The sequence below is a fragment of the Synchiropus splendidus genome, chromosome 1 (assembly GCF_027744825.2).
Source record: "Synchiropus splendidus isolate RoL2022-P1 chromosome 1, RoL_Sspl_1.0, whole genome shotgun sequence".
NCBI classification, from domain to species: domain Eukaryota; kingdom Metazoa; phylum Chordata; class Actinopteri; order Syngnathiformes; family Callionymidae; genus Synchiropus; species Synchiropus splendidus.
This window is the reverse complement of record NC_071334.1, coordinates 64,617,334-64,642,707: the sequence shown is the minus strand read 5'-3', so window position 1 is coordinate 64,642,707 and position 25,374 is coordinate 64,617,334. Positions and strand designations below refer to the sequence as shown.

General features: G+C 40.8%; 2 protein-coding genes across 17 annotated transcripts in view; one reads left to right on the top strand and one right to left on the bottom strand.

The window, feature by feature from the left end:
• LOC128760894 (peripheral plasma membrane protein CASK-like) overlaps positions 1-25,374 on the bottom strand; it is a 32,253-nt gene that overhangs the window by 2,073 nt on the left and 4,806 nt on the right. The window contains exons 2-28 of one of the 16 annotated variants that reach the window (XM_053868623.1): positions 23,326-23,438; positions 21,510-21,615; positions 21,285-21,362; positions 20,948-21,020; positions 17,147-17,249; positions 15,108-15,283; positions 13,972-14,094; positions 12,555-12,638; positions 12,355-12,454; positions 10,367-10,384; positions 9,629-9,753; positions 9,449-9,526; positions 8,379-8,459; positions 7,113-7,301; positions 6,942-7,020; positions 5,980-6,065; positions 5,815-5,883; positions 5,678-5,746; positions 5,403-5,438; positions 4,492-4,530; positions 3,865-4,061; positions 2,981-3,096; positions 2,289-2,369; positions 2,111-2,191; positions 553-755; positions 369-452; positions 177-203 (exon numbers count right to left, since the gene is read on the bottom strand). In XM_053868623.1, coding sequence (XP_053724598.1) covers positions 177-203; positions 369-452; positions 553-755; positions 2,111-2,191; positions 2,289-2,369; positions 2,981-3,096; positions 3,865-4,061; positions 4,492-4,530; positions 5,403-5,438; positions 5,678-5,746; positions 5,815-5,883; positions 5,980-6,065; positions 6,942-7,020; positions 7,113-7,301; positions 8,379-8,459; positions 9,449-9,526; positions 9,629-9,753; positions 10,367-10,384; positions 12,355-12,454; positions 12,555-12,638; positions 13,972-14,094; positions 15,108-15,283; positions 17,147-17,249; positions 20,948-21,020; positions 21,285-21,362; positions 21,510-21,615; positions 23,326-23,438 — 2,614 coding nt within the window. Of the gene's footprint in view, positions 1-176; positions 204-368; positions 453-552; positions 756-2,110; positions 2,192-2,288; positions 2,370-2,980; positions 3,097-3,864; positions 4,062-4,491; positions 4,531-5,402; positions 5,439-5,677; positions 5,747-5,814; positions 5,884-5,979; positions 6,066-6,941; positions 7,021-7,112; positions 7,302-8,378; positions 8,460-9,448; positions 9,527-9,628; positions 9,755-10,366; positions 10,385-12,354; positions 12,455-12,554; positions 12,639-13,971; positions 14,095-15,107; positions 15,284-17,146; positions 17,250-20,947; positions 21,021-21,284; positions 21,363-21,509; positions 21,616-23,325; positions 23,439-25,374 lie in introns of all 16 variants that reach the window. The other 15 variants (XM_053868647.1, XM_053868640.1, XM_053868632.1 and 12 more) reach the window with 15 other exon arrangements.
• On the top strand, positions 17,769-21,435 carry LOC128760963 (probable G-protein coupled receptor 34). The gene is made up of 2 exons (XM_053868764.1): positions 17,769-17,977; positions 18,645-21,435. The coding sequence occupies exon 2, from the start codon at positions 18,679-18,681 to the stop codon at positions 19,879-19,881; it is 1,203 nt and encodes a 400-aa protein (XP_053724739.1). The 5' UTR covers positions 17,769-17,977; positions 18,645-18,678; the 3' UTR covers positions 19,882-21,435.

Below are 25,374 nucleotides of genomic sequence, written 5' to 3'. Positions count from 1 at the left end.
GATAAAAGGCAGGGAGGTACATATATTCCTGCAGAACCTCCTTGTTTCTCTCCCCTTCTGCATCTGACCATTTAAGATTTCTTAGCCGTCAGTATCAAAAATGAACAGGGGGGATTGAACCAGGGGACGGGGTCTACTCAACACAAAAGACGGCCACACAAGTGACTTGTACTTACTGGGAGCTTTCGGCACCACTTTGGAAGCTTGTTTGGAAAGTTGCATGCAAAAGTAAATACAGACATGCTTGAAATAAAAATGACTGCTGGGATTGTTCACAAAGTCGAGGGAGAAACAGTGGAGTGGCCGGAATGATTAAGAAAAAAAGAAAATTCGTGCACATGTGAGGAAAACGGTTGTTGTGTGTTTACCTCAGTGATTCCAGGTGTGATGGTTGGTGCTGCAATGAAGACGACGTAGGGAGCAAATTCTGCCGTCCTGAGGATCTTCAATGCCTGGAAACCAGTATGAATTATCGTAAAATAAAACTCAATCTAAAAAATACAAATAAAACTGAGTCTCCAGAAACATTCTGTAACAATGCTGACTTCTGACCTGCGGCTCGACGTCCAGTATGGAGATCATGCCTTGGCTGTGGATCTGTCGGATGGTCTCCAGCCTGGTCCCGTACATGGCATCCTCGTGGCTGCCGTACTCCAGGTAGTCGTTGTTGCTGATGTCCTGCATCATCTGGTCATGAGATACGAAGTAGTAGTTCTTCCCGTTCTCCTCGTCCTTCTTCGGGGGCCGAGTTGTGTCTTAGAAGAAGAGGAGTGCAAACGTCGGTCAAGAGTATGAAACCAGAAAAGGACAATGCAAGTGCAGTGAACAGTGCAGAGCCCCCAACTACGTGATGTCTGTCTTGTCTGATTTGATGGAAACATTTTAAATGTCCAAAACTCCTCAAGGGTTCATTCTACATAGGACATTGACACACCAAGTGAAAGAAGCAAGTCGGGGCAAATGCACTCACACACTTGTCATTATGGACCAGTGCTGCACTGAGACTTCCCAAACACAGTGCAGATCTACTTGTGGTGCCTGCCTCGCGGTGTAGGACTTATGCAGGCTTCAGTGTAGAATAATTCCTGAGCGGTCTGTGCGATTTTAAAAACTCAGCTCTTGAAAGGAGAAAACTTTCCAATGTCAACATGTAAAAAAAGCTCCACACATGCGGCTGCAGCTTTTCTAACATTAGAAAGGACTAGTTTGGGAATTTGTATCACAAGTCTCACTCACACTGGTGGTCTCTCTCACTGACAGTGAGAGAGACCACCGGGTTGCTCAGTCCTCCCGTGAGAACCTAAAAACAATAGGACAATGGCAAGGCAGAAAAACAGAGACAAAACTGTGATTCAACAGTCAACTCATGCTAACATGTACTCAAAAGGTATACATACTTCCATCATTTCAAACATGTCACACTACAAGACAATTTGAATTGACCACTGCTCTACTAGGGTTGAATCATTTTACCCGGACATCACATTTCAGTCTTATTTGAATTAGATCCTTTGGACATGCTTATTGAAATCTCACCGCAGGATGAGTAAGAAGCAGCCAAACAATCATTCGAGGTTCAGATGCTGCGAGATATTTACGTAAGACATCTGGTTGCACAACACATGCCCAAAGCTCTTCGACCCAGACTCCCACAACAACACAGGACGGCCAGCGATTTCACCGTGATTATCTCAGGGTGATGTATATAAAGATAATGCACCAGTGGGTGACTCAGCAGACAACTCAGCCTTAAAAATCAAGTGGGCAACATCTCGAGTGATAGTCAGCAAGAGAAGGAACATGAGGTGTCACCTCGAGGTGTCCTAACTGCACAATTATATTATTATTAAGTCTTGAAATGTTTCTATTTCCCTGAATTTCACCCAAGGGAAGGTCTCAAAGGAATTAGTAAATAGTAAGTAAATACTGCAGGCTATGTTGTAGACACAAACTGGATGTTAGAAAACCAGCCATTTCAAGTTCTGAGCGAAAGGAAAACATAGAAATGCATGTATCTTCTATGGTTAAAGTAATGGCAGGTGGGACAGTTGACCCCCACACATTTGCGCCTCGTTCATTCTGCACCCCTGTGAGAACAATCTTGACTTACGGGGTATCGGGTAGGCGAAGCGGTCAGGATGTTTTGTGATGAGTGTGTTCTTAATGTGTCTCCTTCCCACTCCATGTGCTCCTGAAGGTAGGAAAAAAAGAAAGAGAAGTTTTTGCACTTCGGCTCGACTTCAATTTCAGCAGTTAAAGCGTTGTTGTTGTTTTTTGCTTTGACTTACCAAGCAAAACCAACGTTTTCCTCTTGAAGCACGGCACCCTGACCACTTCCTCATACGTCACAAGATCTAGTTGATCAAACACTGCAGGGTGGAAAACAGCATTTTAAAATAAGAGCAGTGCAGCTTCAGGATAAACAAACACAGCTGCTTATTGTGCCGAATTATGCGACCTGTGCACATAGTGCCAGTTCTCCACATCCACACTCAAAGTATGTGTCACAAAAATGTTGCCATATCGTACATTAACTAGTTGAAATATTACTCTCAACATTGTTTCTATAGATCCAGAGTCTAGCATTAATACAAGAGGCTTGTCTTGACAACTTTCATCTGGAACTAAAATGTATCAGGAACCAAGGATCTAAGGAACAGAGGAAGGAAACAGAACACAGAAGCAGTCTGGTGTTACTTACATGCAGCCATATCATTTGGAAAGAGACGGCATGAGAGACATGGACAGGAGGGGGCAAGAGGAAGGGTTAAAAAGACACAGTTAAAAATAAAAACAAGCACAGTTTGCAAAAGGACAATACTTTTCAACAGGGCTGGCCAATTCAAAACAGGGGGCCCATCCGAGGGAAGAAAGGGGACAAGCATGCAGGAGTTAACACAACTATTTAGACAAATTTAAACAAGAAGAATTAATATCTGTCACATCGATACAATCATCAATACAATCCAGAGTACCTCACCTGCATTGTGCTTGGCCAGGTACTTGTCTTTGTACTGCTTTTTCTTTTTGCCAAACCAGGTACAACTGGCCTGCTGCTCCTGTTTAGTTTTCTCCATCGCAATGCAGGCAACACGCCTGTAAAGATGGACACAATCTTCAACCTAAGCATCCGACACAGCCAACCTCTGCGCCATCGCCCATTTCCACTCGCACTGGGACTTTTTTAAGCAATATTAATAGCTACATAATTCAAGTTCATAACATTCTGGATGCAGTGAACACAATCGGACAGCAGGAGGGAGTAGTGTCACAGCGCTTCACACAACACTCACACAGTAGAGAGAAGAGGCTGTGTTGAGGAAAGGACTGGTAAATCCACATTTTGTGGACTGACCAATGAGAAAGTGACACATTTTGTCACCATAGTGAATGACAGTTGATTTATTTCAGTTACTTTACTACAGTTTGTAGAGTTTTCTGAAGTCTGGTTTCTACCTTGAAACCCTGACAGTTTCGAGAAAACCTTTTGCATTATATTGGGAAATACAGCAAAACAAAGTCATTATGGCAAGACGTTCGAAGAGTTTTGAAGGGCCTGGGGGGTGACAATCTTTAAGTTGCATTTAAGATTCTTAAGTTGAATCTTGACTGCAACTTAAGGTTCATCCACTGAAATCATCTTAAGTTGCAGTTTTTCCAATATATATAACCTGTTATTGCAGTACCAATAGATATTCGGAGTCTGTTGAGGATGTGTACTAAAGAACATTCAAGTCCATTCAAGTTTTGAGTGTCTCAAAAACATTTGGTGTGTCTGATGAATCGGATTTTGTCAAGTGATGACAAAAATGCAAAGTTTAATACATGACCTTTTTCCCTCCTGAATACAAACATTGGCCTCACCACTCCTGCAGCTCAGGGGAAGGGATGAGTCCCGCTGTGCTGTTCTTGGTGTTCTCCAGTTTCCCCTGCCACCAGTTGTGATCGTCCTTTGAGATAATCTGAATGATGTCGCCAACCCTGAAGCGGACGCCAGCTTCCTTACACGGTATGAGGTCATCTTTCGCCGGGTCGTATTCAAACTGCGCCCGCACGTAGATCTGTCAGGAGAGGATACAGAAAGCAAACATCAGGTGTTAAACACAAAAAAAGACACCGCGATGCAGGTGGACATTTGTGGAAGGACGTGACACTCAAGCTGATAGAAAACGGGAAGCTGGTTGTTCATCACAGTTAGGAAGGCAGCGCTGGAAATATCAAGAGCCAGAAATGAAAGTGATGGGGAACAAAAGAACAATGAGCTTTATTGCTTCTCTGCCCGCAGCGGTGTCCGCCACATCCATTTTTTTTATGGTAGCTTTTGGTGCCCACTGACGAACCAGAAATGAAGCCTAAAGCCTGGGACAGCTAGGTAGCATGGGGTTTCAACAGCACTATGACAAGGGGCCAGGGTCTGCCATACAGAGGGGGGTTTGGACAGGAGCAGCTGGGAGTCTACTTCTACGAGGGATCCACATGGAGACATCTTACCTTGATGGACAATTTGTCCTTGATGGCAGGTCTGGAGATCTATGGGATTGAGAGCATCACACACACTTACACACTGATCATGCACTAGTTACAGGCATAAATCGAAGATGATCACTCATGCTGTGGACACTTTGGAAGATGCGATTTGGACAAACAATGGGATGGTTCTTTACACCTCCTGTTTTTATGCTGACTAGGATTTAAACATATGGAGCTTCTGAAATGTTTAACAGGCAACCAAATCAATACTAGGGAAATAAACATCAATAAAATAACCATAAAATGTTTGAGAAGAAAGACATTCAAACACAAACAAAAAACAGCACTCAAGCACACATGAATTAGGGAAGGGCTGGAGGAACACTCGTAGGAACTGACGTCATGTGTTGTGAGGCTCCATGACCAGACACAGTTATTGATGCTATTATCTAACTGATTCATACAGGAGACCAAAAGCACAGGCTTCACTCGCAAAAACGTTTTACATTATACAGTAAGTTGGCATTGATTTTCAGAGCATTTTTCCTAGGTTTTACGCTTGACAAGGGGATGGAGTTTCAGAGTGAAATATAAGTAAACGCTTCTACATTTACTTCTTCCTGTTTCAAGATACTTGAGTCTTTCTGTACTATACGCCTTTTCTCCCCACCATATTGACTGGCAGTCTAAAACCTCCCGACTGTGAGACAAATAAAGGAGATAGGAAACACATGAATGTGTTATCCATATGATCGTTGCAGTATCCCATATGTGGTAACAACAACTACACATCAAAAGCCTCATACAGTCTCCTCCCAAAAAAAACAAAAATAAAAAAATTGAGGCCAAATATTAAAATATTTTCCAGATATGTTTTAACTAGAAGACACAGGTGTGGAATTCCTACAAGAATATGTGAAGAGGAAAATTACCTGCCGGCCTTTTGGCTGAATCGTGGCTGGTAAGTCCTGGATGATAAAAGAAGCAATGTTAGTTATGCCAGAATGCACCAAAGATATGTGTGCAGCAAGTACTTTGCAAAGAGGCATTCATGAGTACAAATTTTTTTTAACCTAGCAACAGTTCAAGCAGATCAGTTTCTGTTTGAGACAAGTGCTATTTAAGGAATTAGTTATTTGGCTCCATGATGTGTTAGAAAATAGGTCCGGGAATCCATGCTTCATGTGTAAAGAAAAAACATGCTCACCAGAATGGAGCTGTTGACACTTGCATGGCCGTTTGCAGGTGACTGTCGGGACACATCGGGGGACTCCTTCTATAAACACCAATAGCATCACTAACAACTCCTCACACTGTTCTGAACAGATGAGTGTATGTACCAACCTCACAAGACATGGACTGCGAGCGGTAGCTAGGTACAATTTTGAAGGTGATGCTGCCTCTCATTTCTCTCTGTGTATCAGAACGTAAGGAAAACATGCATGTTTATTTGTCCAAAACAGACAGGGTAAAAACATGGTGGATTTTCTTGGCATTAATGCCACTTACCAGCATCTTCTGGAGCTGCTCCACTGTCTGGTTAGCAACACTGATACCATTAATCTCCCGGATCTCATCGCCAACATGGAGAGTCCCTGAAGTGCAGAAGCAATCAATGTCACCATCACAGTTTTTGGGTTGAAGTCAAGACCGCTTATCTGAGAACAAGTCGAGACTGAATACAAACCAAACTACAAGTTTGTGGTTTGTCTTGGACTTGGTTTCTGTCATGGCTGAGTCTCAGTCTCAACTCGATCTCGACTATAACACTACATGTTTTAAACAACAAAAGCAACGTCACATAGAGCTGAGATTTTGCATGACAAACTCTCACACTGAAATACAAGAGCAAGGAATGAAACGTGTTTTTGGGTGACCAAGTCGTTCAGTGCATTTCAAGCTAAACATTTCAGGTGACAAATGACAGAAAAATCTGTCATTAAAGCCCAGGTCTTACAGTGACATGTGCTGTGGGAAAATCCATCAACAAGGAGAAGTGAAATGACAGAGTTCATCATTGTGGTTGGTGGACTTCATGTCAGAAAAATGATACTATTTGTTGTCACAGCTTGCTGACATCATAAACATTCATCTGCCTGTATAGTTGTCCAGAGAAAATTTTATTTTCGCCCCCTGTACTTGTTCTTCTTGTCCTCATCCTGTTGGACTGAGACTAACAAGTCTGTTCTCTTAATGTCCTTCTTTATCACATCTATGAACCTCATTGGTCATTTTGCTCTCCTTTTACCAGGTCACTCCATTTTTTAATGCTCCGTCCATCATGTCCACTGTCTCTCCACGAGTACAAACTTTATCTCCTAACTTCTCCACCTGACTTGTCCTGCTGATAAACTCATTTCAGATCTTGTCTCATATAAGACACTGAATAAAGCAATTTCTGAACCCTACATCAATCATCATCCTGCCTTCTTCCAGCACTGTTACAGCCATGAACGTGTCTGTGTGTTTACCTTGTCGATGAATCATTCCGCCATGCATGATACGGGCAACAATGCAGTGGTTAAGGTCATTCATTTTCAGCGTGATTCCCTATGATGGACAAACAAAGGTTGAGAGGTCACTTCCACACCATTGATCCAAACATGTTAAACTCAATTGTGAGTACAGAGGTTACTACACACCATGGGCTCATCCGTGTTCTTCTGAAACTGGACAAGACGAACCCTGGTAACGTTCTCCAGGTCCATGTCGCCGTTGGTGCTGTCTGGCGAGTCTCCGTTTAGGTATGGGGAGGTGGGCGGAGGGGTGACCCTCAGAGCCTCGTCACTGTACACTTCGTGGGCCACAACATCGTGAGTTTGCAGCAGAGCCTGGAAGAAAATGCAAATCAAAGCGTTGCTTGTTTTTGACAAGAGGCACAGCGGTTTCTCACTTCCATCTCAGTTTGGCAGATGATTCTCAGTGGATTTCTTATGAGTGTCACACAGTTGCAGCTCTTATTGGCACTGATGTGCTTCACACAGATGCCAGTGCTAACTTTTCATGAACCAAGTAAAAACACCATCCATGTTGCATGCAAGTAGCTGGCTTACACTAATCCTCTTTGGGCAAGTCCATATTGTTTGCGCGTGTTACAACCAAAATATTATGTCATTAAAGGCAGTCTATGGAAGTAAACCACAGCTATGACACAAGCCAGCATCAATGGCTGTCACATTATTCAGAAGGTGGGCAATACTCCAGTCCATTATACTCTTCAGCCAGAAGCTGCTCAGACCAAAGATCAGGACAACATAATTGGATTTAAGCTCCACAAGTGTAGCAGCAACGACAAGTGTGACACAGACTCGATGATGAGAAAAACCTTCCCTCTTTCAGAACGGCACACAGACCCTTGGCATCTATGGAGTGTCTCACTAACCACAGCTCACCTGTCCATGACTGAACAGAAAATGAGGTCAGTAGTAATTCCTTCTCATGAGTCATCTACACTTGCTAAATAATGAACAACCATGAATATATACACATTCCGCCAGAGAAATGAGTGAAATCTTTAGTAAAAACAAGCATATACAGCAAGGCAAACAATCAGTTAGATCCCAAGGGATTGGACCTTAAACTGGATTCCTCCCCTCTTCGCTTTGTGATCCCGGTTCTGCCGAGCATCTCGTCCATAAGTACTCCCCTGGTGTCAGATCTGTGTCAGCCATTGGACAACAGAATGAAATAAGGCTCTGTACAATTGTGCAGAGCTGTCAGCAAATACACCCTTTAGCACTTGCTGCTGTGCTGACACTGAAGCCTCGGCGAGTCTCTGCCGACAAGCTGGCAAGCTCTGCAAGTAAGCAGCTTTGTGGCCAAAGGTGTTATGTGGATCATGAAGTAGACACACTTGAACATACTTGGCGAAAGTCAAGGATCAATTCAGACAGTGTTTGTATCCTCACCATGAAGTGCGGCTGTGTGAGGATCCTTCTTAGCTCCTTGGCTTCCATGTTCTCTGGATAACAGGAGATGGTTTCCAGCACCTAATAGATACAATGTGACATGATCATTTCCAATATATAAAATATACGACACAGACGCTGCTGGTCCTTTTATTTAATTTGGGAGTTACAACGCAAGTATGAACCATCCAAGGCCAATTTCATTTTATAATTTTATTGAAATTCAGGTCAGAACACATTGCCCCGCCCACTCTATGCATCTCTGCTGACATGACCCCAGCAAAGACGTCCTGACTGCGCTTCAGGACTTTAACCTGCCTGCTCAACCACATGGTAGAACAAAACTTTCAGACTTTTGAACTTATAGAATGATACCCACACTAGCCCTCTATATTTGGCGAACTTGTGAAGAAAAAAATTGGAGAACAATCGAAATAAAATAATTATTAACCTCAAAATAGAACTACAACAATAAAGAATATCAAAATAATTAAAAATTAAAACATTAAAATAATATTTTATTTGTTAATCATTACCATCACTTTGACTGCCTATTACAGGAATCCAAGTATTGAATAGATTTTTTTAATGAATCAATTTATCACGTATACATTGGTTTGCATATATCACATTATATACATCACTGCATGAATTGAAATTGGAAGCACTGTTGGGTAAATAAGTTTCTGGACACAGACAAAAAAACAGTATCAACCTGGGCTTTAAAACTCGAAGTAACTGCTCAAATAAAAAGGCCAGCAGTCAATGTGTAAGAATGAAGAACACAGGAGTGATTTTGTTCGGTTATCGTAGGGCACATGAAGTTCTGCAGCCACTCAAGTCTGATTCAAATCAAATGTGTGACGAAGCTTTAGTTCAGGTGTAGCGTTCAGAGGTGAGGAACCAACACAAGCCTGTGGTGGATAAACAGTCCAGAGACACTCAACGGTGGCAAGAATCATTTCCAAAATTGACCTATGGATGATACTTGATGTATAATTTTGAAATGTGTAAGATGGAAAGTTTGAAGCCAAACCAGCCATCGCTGTGCAGATAACTAATGCCCTCACCTCCTTGGCCCTCTGCACCCCATCACTTGGAGGATTCCTGATCTGAGGGGATGATCTGGTGTTGATTTTATCATAAAGCTGAAATAAAAACAAGACATTTAGGAAAGAACCACTCAATGGAATCAGCTCACCACCTAGTGGGACTTTGTAAAACTGCAGCCATTTTCCAGACAAACTCACATCTAAGAGCGTATGAAGGTGTTGATCCTGGAAGACACTGTGAAGGAAGTCCATGTCCTTCTCACTGCAGTCCGTCAAAGCGTGAATCTCCTCTAGGCTATCCAACACCTGCGACACTGCCCCTGCACGAAATCACACCGGAATAAGTAACTCATGTCGGCTCAATTCCATGCAGACACCCCAACACCACACACTCACAGCACAGCACACACTGAACACAACACATAAAACAGGCAAAATAAGGGAGATGCAATAAAAAATATTCCATAATAAAAACTGAAGTCACGAGACATAAACACACACACAGACACACACACACACCACCCAAAACTATTCAACCCCGAGTACCTGCTGCATTGCCCACACATGCAGCATAACCAGAGAAACAGTGGCAGAAGCATCAATACAGAGTCAGAATAAAGACACATCAGAGCAGGGTTGTTAGGAGCAGAAGAGTGAAGACAAAGTATTCAAATGCAGGAAAGTTCATGACAACAGTCACAGAAGACAGTTTGAAATAATGGACTTCAACTTCATATGGAGTTCATGGAAAAGTGGTAAAGCTTAGTAGACATTAGGGGACAATCGGTCAATACTGAGCTTGATTTAATGGGAAGGACTTGTCATGGCATTTTTACAGACACTTAAGGGAGGAGTTCATAAATGGTTGGATGTAAGTGAGGTTTGACAAAAAAAAAGGCAGGTGGTTTCACACATGGCAGGAAGCAGGATACGTACTTTCAGCAGCTAGCAGTCCTACAGACAGCACAGCAGTAGGAAGACAGGCCGAGGTTAGCGCACATTTACACAGAGTACTGTTCATACAAGCTACACTTTCACACAGACACTGAAAGAATCAGAAAAGCGCCTTTTCATTTGGAACAAGTGTTTACTCAGCATGACCATCCAAAGCACCTCATTTTAGAAACTGTTTGATTTGTTTAAAAATGTCTACACTTTAATCCAGTTCACATAACTCGCTATATTTATGGCAATCTGATTTTTATGGGGTTTATTTGATCATTTTTGGTACTCACTGAATAAGCTGGGAGTCAGTGTTTAAAAAAGTCAACCAGGAGCTAGTGATATTGCAAAACCCAATCTACAACAAACATGTATCAGTGACTCAGTCCTGCAAGGACATCCTGTCTTTATATCTCTTATCTCTTTTTATTTGGTATTTTTATTTTTAATACTCATTAAATTGAATATTTAGCCACATTTGTGACTTCCTCGGTGACACCACAATCTCGGTGCTCAGGAAACATAGCTCGGCAAAACTGCAAAGACACAGAGGAAAGCAAAACTGTGTTGCACCATCATCACAGTCTCTGTGTAAGACTATATGTTTAGCAAGTTTGCAGGAGCCACAGATCAACCTTGTCAACTATAGCAGCTGTAAAGAAAGAAGGAAACAGGAAGTATATAAAAAGAAATTTACACAGAAAAAGAAACCATGAAAAAAAAGCACATCCGCAAGAAAAGCTTAGTCGGAATTCCACTCTGCAAGTCGATGGCAGACACTTTGTCTGGGAGAAGACAACAGCGGAATACAAACAGGAAGCGTCTGAAGCACGTTCTTCTGCAAACCTCAGCAAATATCCAGCAATGAAAATGAAATTATTTTCACCAGAAGACAAGGCAGAACCTTTCTCTGGTGTTAAATTGTAGCTCAGTGATTACACTAGGATTATACGCATTATTTTGTTCAACTTCTCGATCAAAGTTGTAAATTACAGGCTGGGGATGAGAGGAAGTGAAAGTCACTGACAGAGACGGGGATGTGAGGCTGACTGAAGCTGTTTTACAACAGTGAAGCAGAGACTGTGCATTTTCGCATTTAAAAAACACATTCTATCTATCTATCTGTGTATCTATCTATCTATCATCTATCTATCTATCTATCTATCTGTCTGTCTGTCTGTCTGTCTGTCTGTCTATCTATCATCCATCCATCATCTATCTATCTGTGTATCTATCTATCTATCAATCCATCCATCTATCTATCTATGCATCTATCTATCTATGTATCTATGTATCTATCTATCTATATATCTATCATCCATCCATCCATCTATCTATCTGTGTATCTATCTCTCTATCTAGCTCCTGCTGCAGTTTATCTTCAACCAGTGACATGAGGATTCACTCTGCATGCCCCTCATATTCCTCTCTGGGTACATTTGTAACAACACGAAATGAACAAAGTGATCCCTCTTGTCGGTCATGTCAGAGTCAGTCGTCTTCAGATAAAAGCAGAGCTTGGGCAGCAGTCAGGTGCAGTGTCGAGAAGAGAAACATGACAATGTTGTATAAATAAAGCAGGGTTTCTGCTACATATAAACTCTTGATCTCTTTATAAAGATTAACTATCAAGTGATCAAACAGCATCAAAACAAGCAGAAAACGAACAACACATCATGGAGACATGCGTTATTAATGGAAAAATCCCTAAAGAAACACCATAATAACTGACTGCGACTCACAGAATCAGAGTCATAATTGTCACCAACTCAACAAAGTCAAACTCTCAGCTTCCTTGTTTCGTCTGTCTGATTTATTGTGTTCCATTTTTGTTTTGGGGCTTAGGTTAAAAAAAAAAAAAAAAAAAGAAATTGTATATAATATTGTATATCGGTAATAATTTGTGGGACAATTAATCCACCAGCAAAATTTACTATCATCACAGGCACTGACTTGCCTGGGTTATATACGTATGGTTTTACCTGAAGAGGTGGGGTCATCAGAGAAATCATGCATCTCCTCTGGGGGATCTCCATAGTAGGAATTAAACTTGTGGCTCGACACAGCTGCCAGCACTGCACCCTGGAGGAAGAGACAGCAGTTACACGGAATGACTTTAGTCCACTATGTTTGGTTGTAGCTTTCAAATCTTATGAAAAGTGAAAACAGCGGTTTTGCTGACCTTCAGCTTTCTCCTGGCATTGAACTTCCTCAGCTGTTCCACTGTTTCGGGGAGGTGGATTTTGTAGGCGTACCTGTCCCTTTCCTATGTAGCACAAAAAGCACATGCAATGGAGAATAGTCACAGTTGAAGTGGCTCAAGTTTTCATTGAGTGGGGCTAGGAAGGACGCAAATAGAAACATGTATATGAGCGGCTGATATAGGTAAGGAAGTAGGAGACAACATCAAGGACCCAGACTTTTTCAGACAGTTTCAGAAGAGAGTGGGATCGCAAGTTTTTTGCACTCGCATGCACGATGAAATGCATGGAGCGTGTGGCTAACCACACAGGTACCATGGTTGCCGTCAGGTTACTGAGAAATACGTACCAAATGACTGCGGTGACTTTTAAGGAACCAGAATGATTTTTATGCTTTATATCTTTTCATTTTTTTCCCTACAATAATATAAATTATAATCCCCAAGTGAAAATAGTCATAATGCATTTTAAATGTTCACAGAACAGTAAATATGCATATTAATTTTCAGGGGTCAGAAGTGTCTTAGCCCCTAACCATTATAAAAGCTCACACGTCTTCTTGCAGACTATAATGCAAGAGCTAGTTTCTGGTTCCTCTTGGCCCACCATTTGGGTAGAGGGTCAAACGTCTGGGCATTGTCCTCACTCAAAGATATTGTCATCAGGTCAGTGGCATCACTTTTAACACCCAGCACTGCATCTAGGATTCACTGAAAAGTCAGCGACTGGGTAAAGAGCACCCTGGAAGCTGTACCATGTACCTGACAGATGGGGTTGAGCACAGATGGGCCAAGGTTTACGTAATAGCATGTGACTTCACAAAATGTGCAAGGGGCACCGCACATTTCCACAAGTCCCAACATCGCTCTTGGGCCGTGTAAATTAAAGGCCTTACTTCAGAATCAGTACAGAAACAGAAACAACAAGGATTGTACATATAAGTAGGACGGTGTGGTTGATGGCTCTACCATATACAGCTCTTAACAGGCCTGCACAGCATCCTCAGCGCTGTCGCCCATTCACACACAATCACACTATGATGCCAGAAGGTGTCAATCATTTCAAGAACAAAGGAATTAAGAGTCATCCCTCATTTGTTATGGGATTTTTTGTAAGTGTTTGAGTGCAGAAACGTAGTTCGAGTGCCTTGTATGAAAAATACTGTTGAATTCACTCTGCTGAATGGAGGAGTGGTAAAGAGTAAATACATTTGTATTTCTCGATGTCTCTAATCTAAATATAATTGTCTGCACATCATTAGTCAATGGTAGTTATTGCACAAATTGTTTACTTAATTTACTTCACTGTATTGTGATGCAGCTGTTAAGCTGCTGTTCACATGTCTCATGATCACGAGGAAAGTGATTGTTAACAGAAATAACAGTTGTCTTATCTTGCCTTCAGCCAGGGGTGGTTCAGGGCCTCGTACACTGTGATTCTCTCAGCAGGGTCCAGCATCAGCATGCGTCTCACCAGGTCTTTGGCACTCTCAGAGATGTGGGCCCACTGTCTGGGATTCATCTGAGGAGCCACACAAAAGTTGCAGTGAAGGAAGCATTAACATTTTCTCACCTTTAGACAATAGACTACATATTTTGCAACCTTCGTCGTTTTATCTAGGGTTGGTTAGCCGCAGCGTGAAGTCACAACCCACGGTTTCACATTCATGGGCGTTAAGTATGATGTAGCTCCACTCACTCAGTTTTGAAACTCAAGAGTTTAATGTTTACCACATCTAGGTTTAGGTTGTGCTTTTACATTAGATTACATTAGTTTAGAATGCTTTCATTAGTCCCACAGTAGGGAAATAGTCATAGCAATGAAGACAGACACATATCAAAGACATTAAAGTTGCACAACAAACATCATGGACGTCCAAAAAGCATCAGCAAACAAAAAAGTGAAGTCACAAGCTATCAAAGAACGCAAGACAAATAAATAAATACCCATGATAAATATAAATACCGTGACAAAATAAATACAATATATATATATATATATATATATATATATATAAAAATAGATAGACAACAAATAAATGAGGGACAATCAACAGTGGTCATCAATCATTCCATCAGATTTTGCTGTTGTGCAACCTGTCGGCACTGGACAGAAAGGAGCATCAAAATCACTCGGTCGTGCAGCGAGGATGGATCAGCCTGCTATTGACGGTGCTGCCCAGTGGCGTCAGGGTGTCCTGCAGACCAGGACTGAGCTGGTCCTCTTCCCCAATCTATACAGCCTCTTTCTGTTAGGTTAGTGTTATGATGCATTATAAATGAATGTGTTGTCCTTTCATTAAACAACACAGATATGGTTTGTAGTTAAACTGCAGTGTCATAAAAGAACTGTGATAGGCGATCACATGTTTATATGTTTTTCATACGTCATATTGGGTTTACATGCAGCGTGAAGCTGTATGTAAACCCGAGAATATAAGATGGAGCAGTATGAAGTTTTCATTAAAATAAAAAACCTAAATATTTGTAATTCTTTCAAGCTAAAAATGGCACCCCCATGAGACACCTCCTTACCTTGTACTTCCCCTTAATGATGGCCTCGAAAAGGCGCTCCTTTGTGCCATAGAAAGGCAGACAGCCTGACAGAAGGATGAAGAGGATGACGCCGCATCCCCAGACATCTACAGGTTTGCCATAGGGCTCTCTCTTCACAACCTCTGGAGCCATAAAATGAGGAGTGCCAACTCGACCTAGAAGAGCAGGACACAGAAAAACTGAATATTCAAACCACATTGACACACTGTGTGGTTTATCAGCAGAACAGATATGGACATTTTGGGAGTACATTTTGAAGTAAACTGAATTTTGCAATGTTTTAAAATTAGGAGTGGGACTAGATTTTAAAAATCAAAATTAATCCTGAGAAAATTTGACAGCTGAATGATCAAACTGAAGTTAAATCTATGCACATAAGCCTAAACATCATCTCTTTGTTGCATGAAATGCACAGAACAGAACAGAATGTTTTTTTTTGTGTTTCTAACCTAGAGTTTTTAAACTTAATTTTTTGCCCATCAGTGATCTCATTTACAGTTCTTCATTATGAATTTTATGGTGGTTACATTACATTGTACAGTGGCGGAAAAAGGGTTTTCGACACCCTTAAAATTTATCATAAAAATTTGTGGAACAAAACTTCCTTCCATTTCAATACAATTCTTCGTCTGTCTGATAAACAAACAAAACTAAATTATACTGTTTCAATGTGTGTTCTCAACAGGTATAATAGTCAACAAATAACAGTGCTTGATTTGTTGTTTTGTATGTCAGTAATTCATCAAAATTAAAAAGTAAAAGTCCAAGTAGCTAGCGAAAATCCATACATTCTGCAAGTAATGTAGCCAGCATTTTTACATATACAAAGCTAGTATGGAATCGACCTGTTAAACTCAGACTAAAGCGAAGGTCTAAATCTGGCCACCGACGTGATTTTGTTTGGCCGTCAATTGAAAAAATAATTGAATTCAAAAAAGAAACTGAAATCACCAACAAAGCACGTTGATATCATGACCTACAAAGGTTACTGTTCAAGACAAGCAAGCAAGTGGGAGTTTTAAAGGCCAAGAATTAGTCTGCAGAACTCCCCCCAAAATGATGCAGATAATCAGAAATAGGAAGAAAGAATTTAAGAAGAAAACCAGACTCCCTCATGTGCAGTGAGTCAGTGGTGGAGGTGGACATTGTGTTTTGAAGCAAACCACAGGGAAGACTTGTGTTAACATTAGCATTCCCTAACTAAAAAGGACTCTGATAGAAGAATGTGTTTAAACTACCTCGTGAAAAATGCCATTAACAGAGTCTTCAACAAATAATAACTTTGTTCCGCTCTCAGCGTGTGTGAAATGCAGGCGCCGTATGTGATCGAATTTGACACCTCGGATGAAACCACACATCAACTTCTGCATTCAGAAATTGATACTTCAAATACCGGTAGTCATGGTGCTTCCACTTCTATGGTAATTCACCACCTATTTCACCTTTACCAGCAGGAAGGCATTAGATGTTGCTGCATTTGAAGAATGCACCCCATGGATCAAAGTGGGCTTGACATATATCTGAATTATTAGAGCTGAATCCATGAATTGGGAGAATGAAACATTGCAACTGGAGTATGAATCTTAGTTTCATGATGTACATTAATCGCAAAAAAATTAAATGCAAAAGATGTTTTTTCTTTTGAAGCCACGTGTAAACGCGTCCAGCAGAGAGATTTTGATAGTTTTGGTGAAGCTGGATAATTGAGATGATTTCAACTTCTAGAGCAGAAGTGCACATGCCTCTTCATTCATGGATAGTTTCTGGTCTTTTATTTATGATACAATTCTGTTGGGAACTTTGCTTGTGGCTCCACAAGTCCCTGGAGACGCTTTAATGAGCACATATCTGTCTGCACGGTGCCTAACTAGGTGTCTCCTCAGCAGGATGTCTGACTTGTTTATCTCTCCTTGGAGTCCTAGATCCCTGAAAACTTTCTGTGCCTTTGTCAGCTTCTTTGGTTTGTGTCATCCAACTGTTTGCTGATTGTTTTCAGTGTCCCAACTGCGGTACCGTACCTCCAGCTACTAAACCAGACTCTCCCAGTTGAATCGCAACTCCGAAACCTCCAAGTTTGACAGGTGCAGAGTTTTCCTTCGAGGCCAGTAGCACACAGTGAGGCTGCAGAAATATGAGAGGGAGACTGGTAAGAAGGAGATGCAACTCACTTCATGTGAAATTCAAAAGCCTGCAAAACAGTGATGCTAGGTTTTTTGTTCTGTTCTTTATCTCATATTGATCAGACAGGAAAAAAAATGTTGTGGATGTATTACAAACTAGAACAATAAAGAAAGCAAAATTTAGGATGAAGATACAGTCAGTGCTAAGCGTGAATATCCGCCACCATCATCTGAAATAAACATCACCTGCAATATTTGATAAAGAAACTATTCAAAAACACAATAAAACAGCATAAATATGGCCAATGCTCAAAGCTTTTTTTGTTGTTTTCAGGAGCTTCAGAGTGTTCATTATTTGGCATTTAGGGGTGTGTATTTACACCCCATCTACTTTAGTTTAGATTTGTTTGTGCATGTGCACCTTTGTTGGAGACACGATGAATAAATGCAAGCTGTCAATCAAAGCCTAAACTAAAGGGAATTTTTCTATGTTATCATGCTTTTTCTTCCTCCAGCAATTTCACACCTGTCATTGAAAGGAGAGATAAAGAGGGCGGTACAAACAGAACAGGAAACCTAGATAAGAGTCAAAGTTGACTTAGTCGAGAGAGAGGAGGAAAAAGGAAACAGTTCATCAAAGACAGAGGACGGAGCAAATTGCCAACAGAATAGGGAGACACTTAAAGCATGCGAAAAACTTGGTCTGCCACATTGAAAGGGTGAAAAACGGTAAGTGAATGCACAGTAATTTGTCTTGTTAAGCAGCTAACAATTTAGCCTTTTGGGGCACTTATGTGTAAGTAAGAGTTTTTGGGTGAAATGATTCTTTGCTGGAAAAAGAAATAAAAAATGGCTTGGTCCAATACCAAAGAAGAGAGTACATTTTAAGATGAGTTACAAGTTACTTTTCGAGTGAAAATTTAACAAAGACAAAGAACGGTATCTTACGATACAATGAACGCACAGCATCAAGTACAGCAGACAATGAGAGGCACCTGCAGCCCTCAGTCGAGAGGCAGTTGTGGCGAGAGCTACTTCATGAACGGGGCCCCATTTGAGTCAAAAATAGCACAGCAGCAATAAAGTGTATAAAAAATAGATTGTTGTTGTGATTCCTCAGAAATTTGAATTGTAGAAATATTTTTTCCAAGACATTCATCTGTTAATTTGCAGACTAGTCATTTAATAATTGATGACTACTTAGTTTTTTTAATTGTAGAACTTTGGTTGTTTAAACCCAGTAGGTGCAGTGGAATTCTTAACCTCGGTCATATTATATTTAAAAGTTTATTTTAAATTTCTAGATCTAAAACACAGAAGAGACGCAGCTGTTTTGTGACAATAGCACTGTTTTAGGAAAGACTACTTTGACGACGACACTGTTTTACCTGCACAGGTGTCAGTGGTCAAGGGAAGTGACGGCACAACAAATGGCCAACTCATCTACCGTCAACACATCCGTTCTTTCATCAACCTTCTCCATGTCTACGTTATCACACTCCTCCACAACTCAGGCCCCTTCAGATCAAAGTTGTTCATTTGATGACGCAGCGCTCCGTCTGCCCCTCGCAGGACTCTATTCCCTTTTTTTCCTCATCGGTCTGGTCGGCAACCTCTTCGCCCTGTGGGTCTTCCTTTTTTTACAAGTGAGTCGCAACTCTGTGCGGGTGTTCCTCATCAACTGTGCTGTGGCTGACCTGGTCCTCCTGGTGTGCTTGGCCTTCAGGATCCACTACCACATGAATGGAAATGAGTGGGTGCTGGGGCAGACCGCCTGCAGACTCGTGGGAAATTTGTTCTACATGAACATGTACATCAGTATTTTGTTGCTGGGATTCATTAGTCTGGACCGATACCTCCGGTTGAACATGAGCGGCAGGTCGCGAAAGTGCATGTCGATCAAGCTGTGGGGACAGAGTTGGGCCTTATGCGGAGTACTGTGGGGTATGTCCTTGCTGGGGTGCGTGACTATGATTGTGACAGCTGAAGACAAAGAGGACACTGGCAAGTGTTTCCAATTCAAGCATCGCAGCAGCAATGCCAAGGGAAAAGCATATTTCAACGGACTGCTGGTGGCTGCTTTCTGGCTCATCTTCCTGGTGCTGATCGTGTCCTACGCCAAAATTGCATTGCGTTTGTTGAAAGTATCTCGGGACAAACCAGACTTGCCCAATGCCTCTCGCTACCAGCGAACAGCTAAGAAATCCTTCTTTGTCCTTTTTGTGTTCACCATCTGCTTCATGCCGTACCACACCTTCCGCCCGGTCTACATTCTCTCACAGCTCAACAAGTCGCTTCCATGTGAATACCTGCAGCTGGTGGACCGCATCAACGAGATCATGCTCGTATTGTCTGCATTCAACAGCTGTCTGGATCCAGTCATGTATTTTCTTTTGTCTGGATCAGTGCGCAAAACTGCCATGCAGGCTCTCGGCCAACGAATTGGCAACTTGTTTGCCTTCCAAACTGAGGCGACGTACAACAGCTCCACGATGGAGTTCCGGCGATCCAGTGTGCCGATCGCTTTGCCCAACAACTGGAACAATAACTCTGTGACTCCGAGAGCCAGTCTTTACGTGGTCAGCGCCGTCGAGCCAAAAGATGTGACCACATTGCTCACCAACAAAGACTGAAACGTCGAACCAAACAATGCTTCTGCTGTCGCACACGTCATTGTTGCCTCATGCACCAGTGGTTTTGGTAGCAGTTTCAGACCGATTGTGCTCTTCCAGTTAGACTGACTTAGATTGTGTTAATTCCACTGTGGCTAAGACCATTGAGAGTTAAAATATTACAGTAACAGTCTTCAGTCTCAAAAGGCTTGTGTTTCAGGAGGAAACACTCATTTTCATAAAAATTATTCTAACCACACACAATGATGTGTGCCATTCCAGTATAACCAACAAGCTTTCATGTAATTAAAATGGAATTCATCAAAGATAACATTATCAACTATTTAAGAAATAATAATAAGCATTACTTTTTGATATAAGGCAAACACCATTGTACTCATTAGAAGTAAAATAATCTTGCAAAAAATGTCAAGGAAATATTTACATCTCCATTATTGTTCATTTGCTTTGCTGTTTTGATACCTTTTTTATTACTAGCCTTGTTATTGCTAGAAATAATTTAAGACTAAAATGAGTCAGTGAATATCAAGTTATTTACCGTCGTGTTTTTGTCTCATGATTGCCTAATAATATGAGATTATTGTGCATTTTTAATTTTTTTAATAACCGTTTTAATTTAGTACAGTTGTGGATTACACTGATTATTAAATTCATTTTATTTTGATACGGTAATTGTGATTTGGACATAGATAATCACGAAAACTCAACCAATACTGTGTCTTTTACATGTAAATGAAGCTCTGTATTGCTGGATTTGTCTGGGTTAGGACCGCTCCATCTGGCCTGGTGGTATTTGACATCTGTGTGAGGTTAATCCAATTGCTGAGTGCCTGATGATAATCTGACTATCAGGACTCCAAACAAACGCACATTGTAATTACAGAGACATAAAGGGGCATGATTTAAAGATCAGCCCCCAGAAGGGGATTCCCGTTAGATGAAAATGTCACTGAACAGTCGATGACGCTTGTTCTGCATACTGACGTGTTTTCTGCTGATAACACTTCAATGGGAAATTTTGTCATTTATTTCGTGGGTTGTACGTGAAAAGGTCCGGTGGTTTTACCTTTACATCGCGGTGGATCACGTTGTTGTCATGGCAGTACCGAAGAGCTTCCAAAATCTGCCTCATATAATGACTGCAGTTTAACAAGAGAGAAAATGTGTTGGTCAAAGAATACATGAATATATATATGAGCACTTAAAATGCCTTGAGGGATTAACAAAAAGGTTTTAAGATATAATGTCACACTAAAAAAAGTAAAGGTTAAGGAAAACATTTTTGCATCTCTTTTATAAAGAAGCCAAAATGAGTACTTTGCTAGTTTCATGGGGACCACCTAAAAAATGGTGAGTCAAAAGCAAGAATGTATCATCGATTGTTACCAGACTTCCAAGCTTACCTGGCCACTGCTTCACTGTACACGAACCCAGCATCAGCTCGCTTCACGATTTCAAAACACAGGTCAGCTCCATCCATACTTCAAAGAAAAAAAGGATTCAGGTTCATTGTTTTGCTTGACATGAGGAATTTTAATAAAAGGTTCATGAAAATTTTCTGCTAGTGAACACTTTTTTTCACAGAAAATTAAGAATGTGCTTGGGGAAAAAAGCAAGGACAATCTCACAATTCGAAGACCATGTAGAGCATTCCATCAGAGCTGTAGGTCTCTAGAAGCTCCACAATGTGGGGGTGTTTCAGCATATGACAGATGCTGGCCTCTCGCTTCAGATCTGCCACACAAACACATGCACATATCCAGTTCTGAGTACAGTTTGGAAGGACACAGAAAGAAAGGCAATTTGAAGCATATTCACAACTAGTCTACTCTTACATTATGAGGACATAAAGAGTAGTTGTTTTTGCAGCTGAAGCAGTTTTGTAACTGTAATTGTGTTTCACACTTGTTTGTGAGGCAAAAAGGGAACTTACTGATGTTTTTTCAGAATCAGAAACCTTTCTTACCACAATACAAATTTAAACAGGCCACCTGAGGTTGTATTTGTGAGGGAGTTCACAATCTATTGCTTGAGAATAACTGACAAATATTAACTGGTTATTTTCACCATTTTTAGAATCTTCAAAGACGCCTTATTAAGGAGTACATACCAGTAACATGCTTGTGGTTATCATTTCATCAGGTAGAAATATCAATAATGCACAATTCTGTAGGAAGTAAGCAAGAAAGTGGCACAAGCTTGCATTAAATTAATTTATATGCTAAAGTTTTACTGATGTGCTCACATTTTAGCACTGAGTTAATTGTTATTTTTGTCATATTTAGCATTTTTATCTATAAATTTTTCATGAAAAACAAACATCAATGTGGCTTTGTTACAAAATCTTTTCATTATAGTCAATATATACTTGCTAAAACTCCATTAACAACACATTGGCACCTCAAAACTCTCAAAAACCTCAGGGATACACTGAGAATTGTCATGTCTTCTTTGTGGAGCCAAAAACCTAAAGCCATCTGACTACGATTTGATTTCACTGCAGGCTGTGGTCAGACATTTCAAAGGTTTAAGCCCAATCGTTTGGCATGATCAGTGAGAGAGAGAACATGAGCGAGCTCATTATACCGCATGATTGGCAGAAATGGTGGTTGGACCTCTCAAACCACTGCTGCTGTCAAGAGCTTCATTTACAGAATACACTTTTCTCATGCAACACATCTGCGTCTTCCTGTCGTGACCGACCAGTATCATTGTGCAACCAGAGATAATGACTGTGTATTTATCTCAACTGAGCGTCTGTTCTCCTAAACTCTTCATCGTCATGACTTCCTTACGCTCTTCTTCCTCCTCGCTTTGACTTGGATCTACTCTGAGGAGGACAATGGTGCTCAGTGTCCACGCAGGAGACGCATAAAACCACCACTCAGACTGGATCTGAGATTCACATCACACATGGTTTTGTCAAAACCTGGCATATGATTCATTTGGAATCCTGCAACAGATACTTCACTGTCTGTTGTGAAAAACTAGAAACCCTAAATGGGTTCAGTGCATAAATCTTTGCACCGATACTATTGTCAGAGAAAGAAGAAACACTTAACACACTGAGCATTTTCACTCACAGTTGCAAGTAAAATTAATCCGTCCAAATACCCTAAGTAAACAATACCCTTTCAGAGCCTGGTTAACAAGTCATGCCAGTCATTTCTCACATTAGTATAGCAAGTATCACTTGAATGAATCAAACTTGGCAACGACTATATCCAGTAGAAGACCACAGGCATCGCCGTATATATGAGTCACCCAAGGCTCATTGACTCTGAATAATTGTGAAAAGGTTAATGATGTCCATGCTGTTCAGTTTCACTATTAATTGTAAATGCCGTTCTTATGGACATATCCACAATATTTAAGTGAACTAGAGCCCTCTAATTCTTCATAAGTCTTTGTGAATTCTATAGTAATTTGACACCCTGTACATACCTTCAGTGCTGAGACCAGGGCTGGATGTGAAGCTTGCCACATCCACTATCTTCACAGCAAACTGCTGGCCAGTGTCCCTGTTGATGCATCGCCTCACCACACTGAACGGACCCCTGCAAGGGGGAAAAAAGACACAAACAGAAAGAGTAAGGGACTGTGAAAGGAGGCTTTAACAACCTCTAAAAACTTGTACAGTAGGTGGGTTTTTCAAAAGGAATTAGAGGTGCACAGCACTGTAAAAGTAAAAAAAATGGACATAATGAGGGTTTAGCAGCCAAAAACGTTGTTAAATGGGTAATATATATATTTTTTTACCTCGTCACTTACTAAAGAAAGTCAATGGGTCTGCGACAAAACAATATCCTGCATAAAGGCGTGGAGTTCAACAGAATGGTAACGTATTTAAATGCCAATGCTACTGCTTCGCCTTCTGTACCTCAGTGACATTTTCTTATCTGCAGACATCTTGTACTCACACCTGCTTTAAAATACAGTATCACTCTCCATTGTCGGCTGAGTGTAAACCCACATAAACTGACAAGTCATTTCATTACAGACACAGTATTAGTAGAGAGCGCCATCTAATGGACACATTAAAAAACGCTCCATCAAATTGAATGAATTCAAACAGTGCTTTATGAGAATATTTGCATTGTCTATATATTTGTGCAGCACAGGTTTTCCAAATCAATGGTAAATCTTAAGATAATGTACTTCTTAATAGTGATGAAGGTTCCTATTTCCCACTAAGTGGCACTATCGGTTCCATAATCTTATTTAAATGAACTCTCACTTCAGCTACCGATGAGACATTGTTGTTTCATGAATCCACACCAGTTCTTCACAGCATATTTATTTTCATTCAAACCTCTGATTCTGTATTTTTATGTGGCCCTAAAGCAGCATCTACTCGAGTAAGGAAACTTTTAAAGGACTGCACGTGTACTGTTAATAGATATCCATGACATATAACATTGTACATTTCTTCCAGGAATGAGCTGAAAGACACTGCAGTAGCAAATTCAACATGTTTTTGCACCATTGTATTATTTTATTTAAAATCCATCAGTTTCCATGACCAATCGTTGATAGTTCAACTGCACTGAGTTAGATTTCTGACAGTCTTTAGAAGATCACTTCCACTCGTGATTAGAAACGTACCAAGCGTTAAATCTAATTAGTGGTGAAATTTTCCACAAGCACACACACACACACATCCACACACCCTGCTGTGCTCCAGCTGTCGCCACAACTCCTGACATGCCTCAGTCGTGGGACAAATGCTGCTTGACACACAAAATGCAGACAATTTTTCCAAAGTTTAAGTCAAAAACTTCAGGTCTGAAAAAAAAATTTTTAATTATATATTTTTCATTGTTTTATTTCATTATTACCGGAATTCATTTTACTATTGAACACATTTATCGCACTGTTAGTGATTTGCCTCTTTCTGTTGAGTTCCAAATGAAAAAAAAAACTCTTTCATTTAGTTACAGGGGAAAGACCCAAAAATTCTGACCCTGCATCTTGAAATCCCTAAAAATCGGTAGGGACCAAGAAATGGCGACCTCTGTAAAAGTAATGATCTTAACCCCCAGCGTAAACATCTGCTGTGACAATTAACACACAAAACCAACTGTGGAAGCGAACCAGAGGATTGTAAAGCGAGACACTTTCACCACCTGATCATCGGACAACCCCAGTGACCTGTTGACCTGTGGAGTGATGTGTTACAGCAGCTGCAGTTCACATAAAAAGTGGCCCAAGTGAGGTCGAGAAAATAAAGCAACGTGGACTACTTCTCGTGATCGGCATTTGTAAGTAGAGGTGCGTGTAATAAGAAGTTATGTCACAATTTCTCAGGCGTGTATAGTGCAATTTCTGTATTTTCACACAAACTCACACCATGCAAAGCTTCTGATCTACGTTGTTGTGTAGTCGATGATCAAAGACTTGACCCCTACTGTTCTGAATAGAAAGGTGATGTGTTCCGTCAACAACATAAACTGGCTGATGGGCAGTGTGGTCAGTCCATTTAGCAAAGAAAAG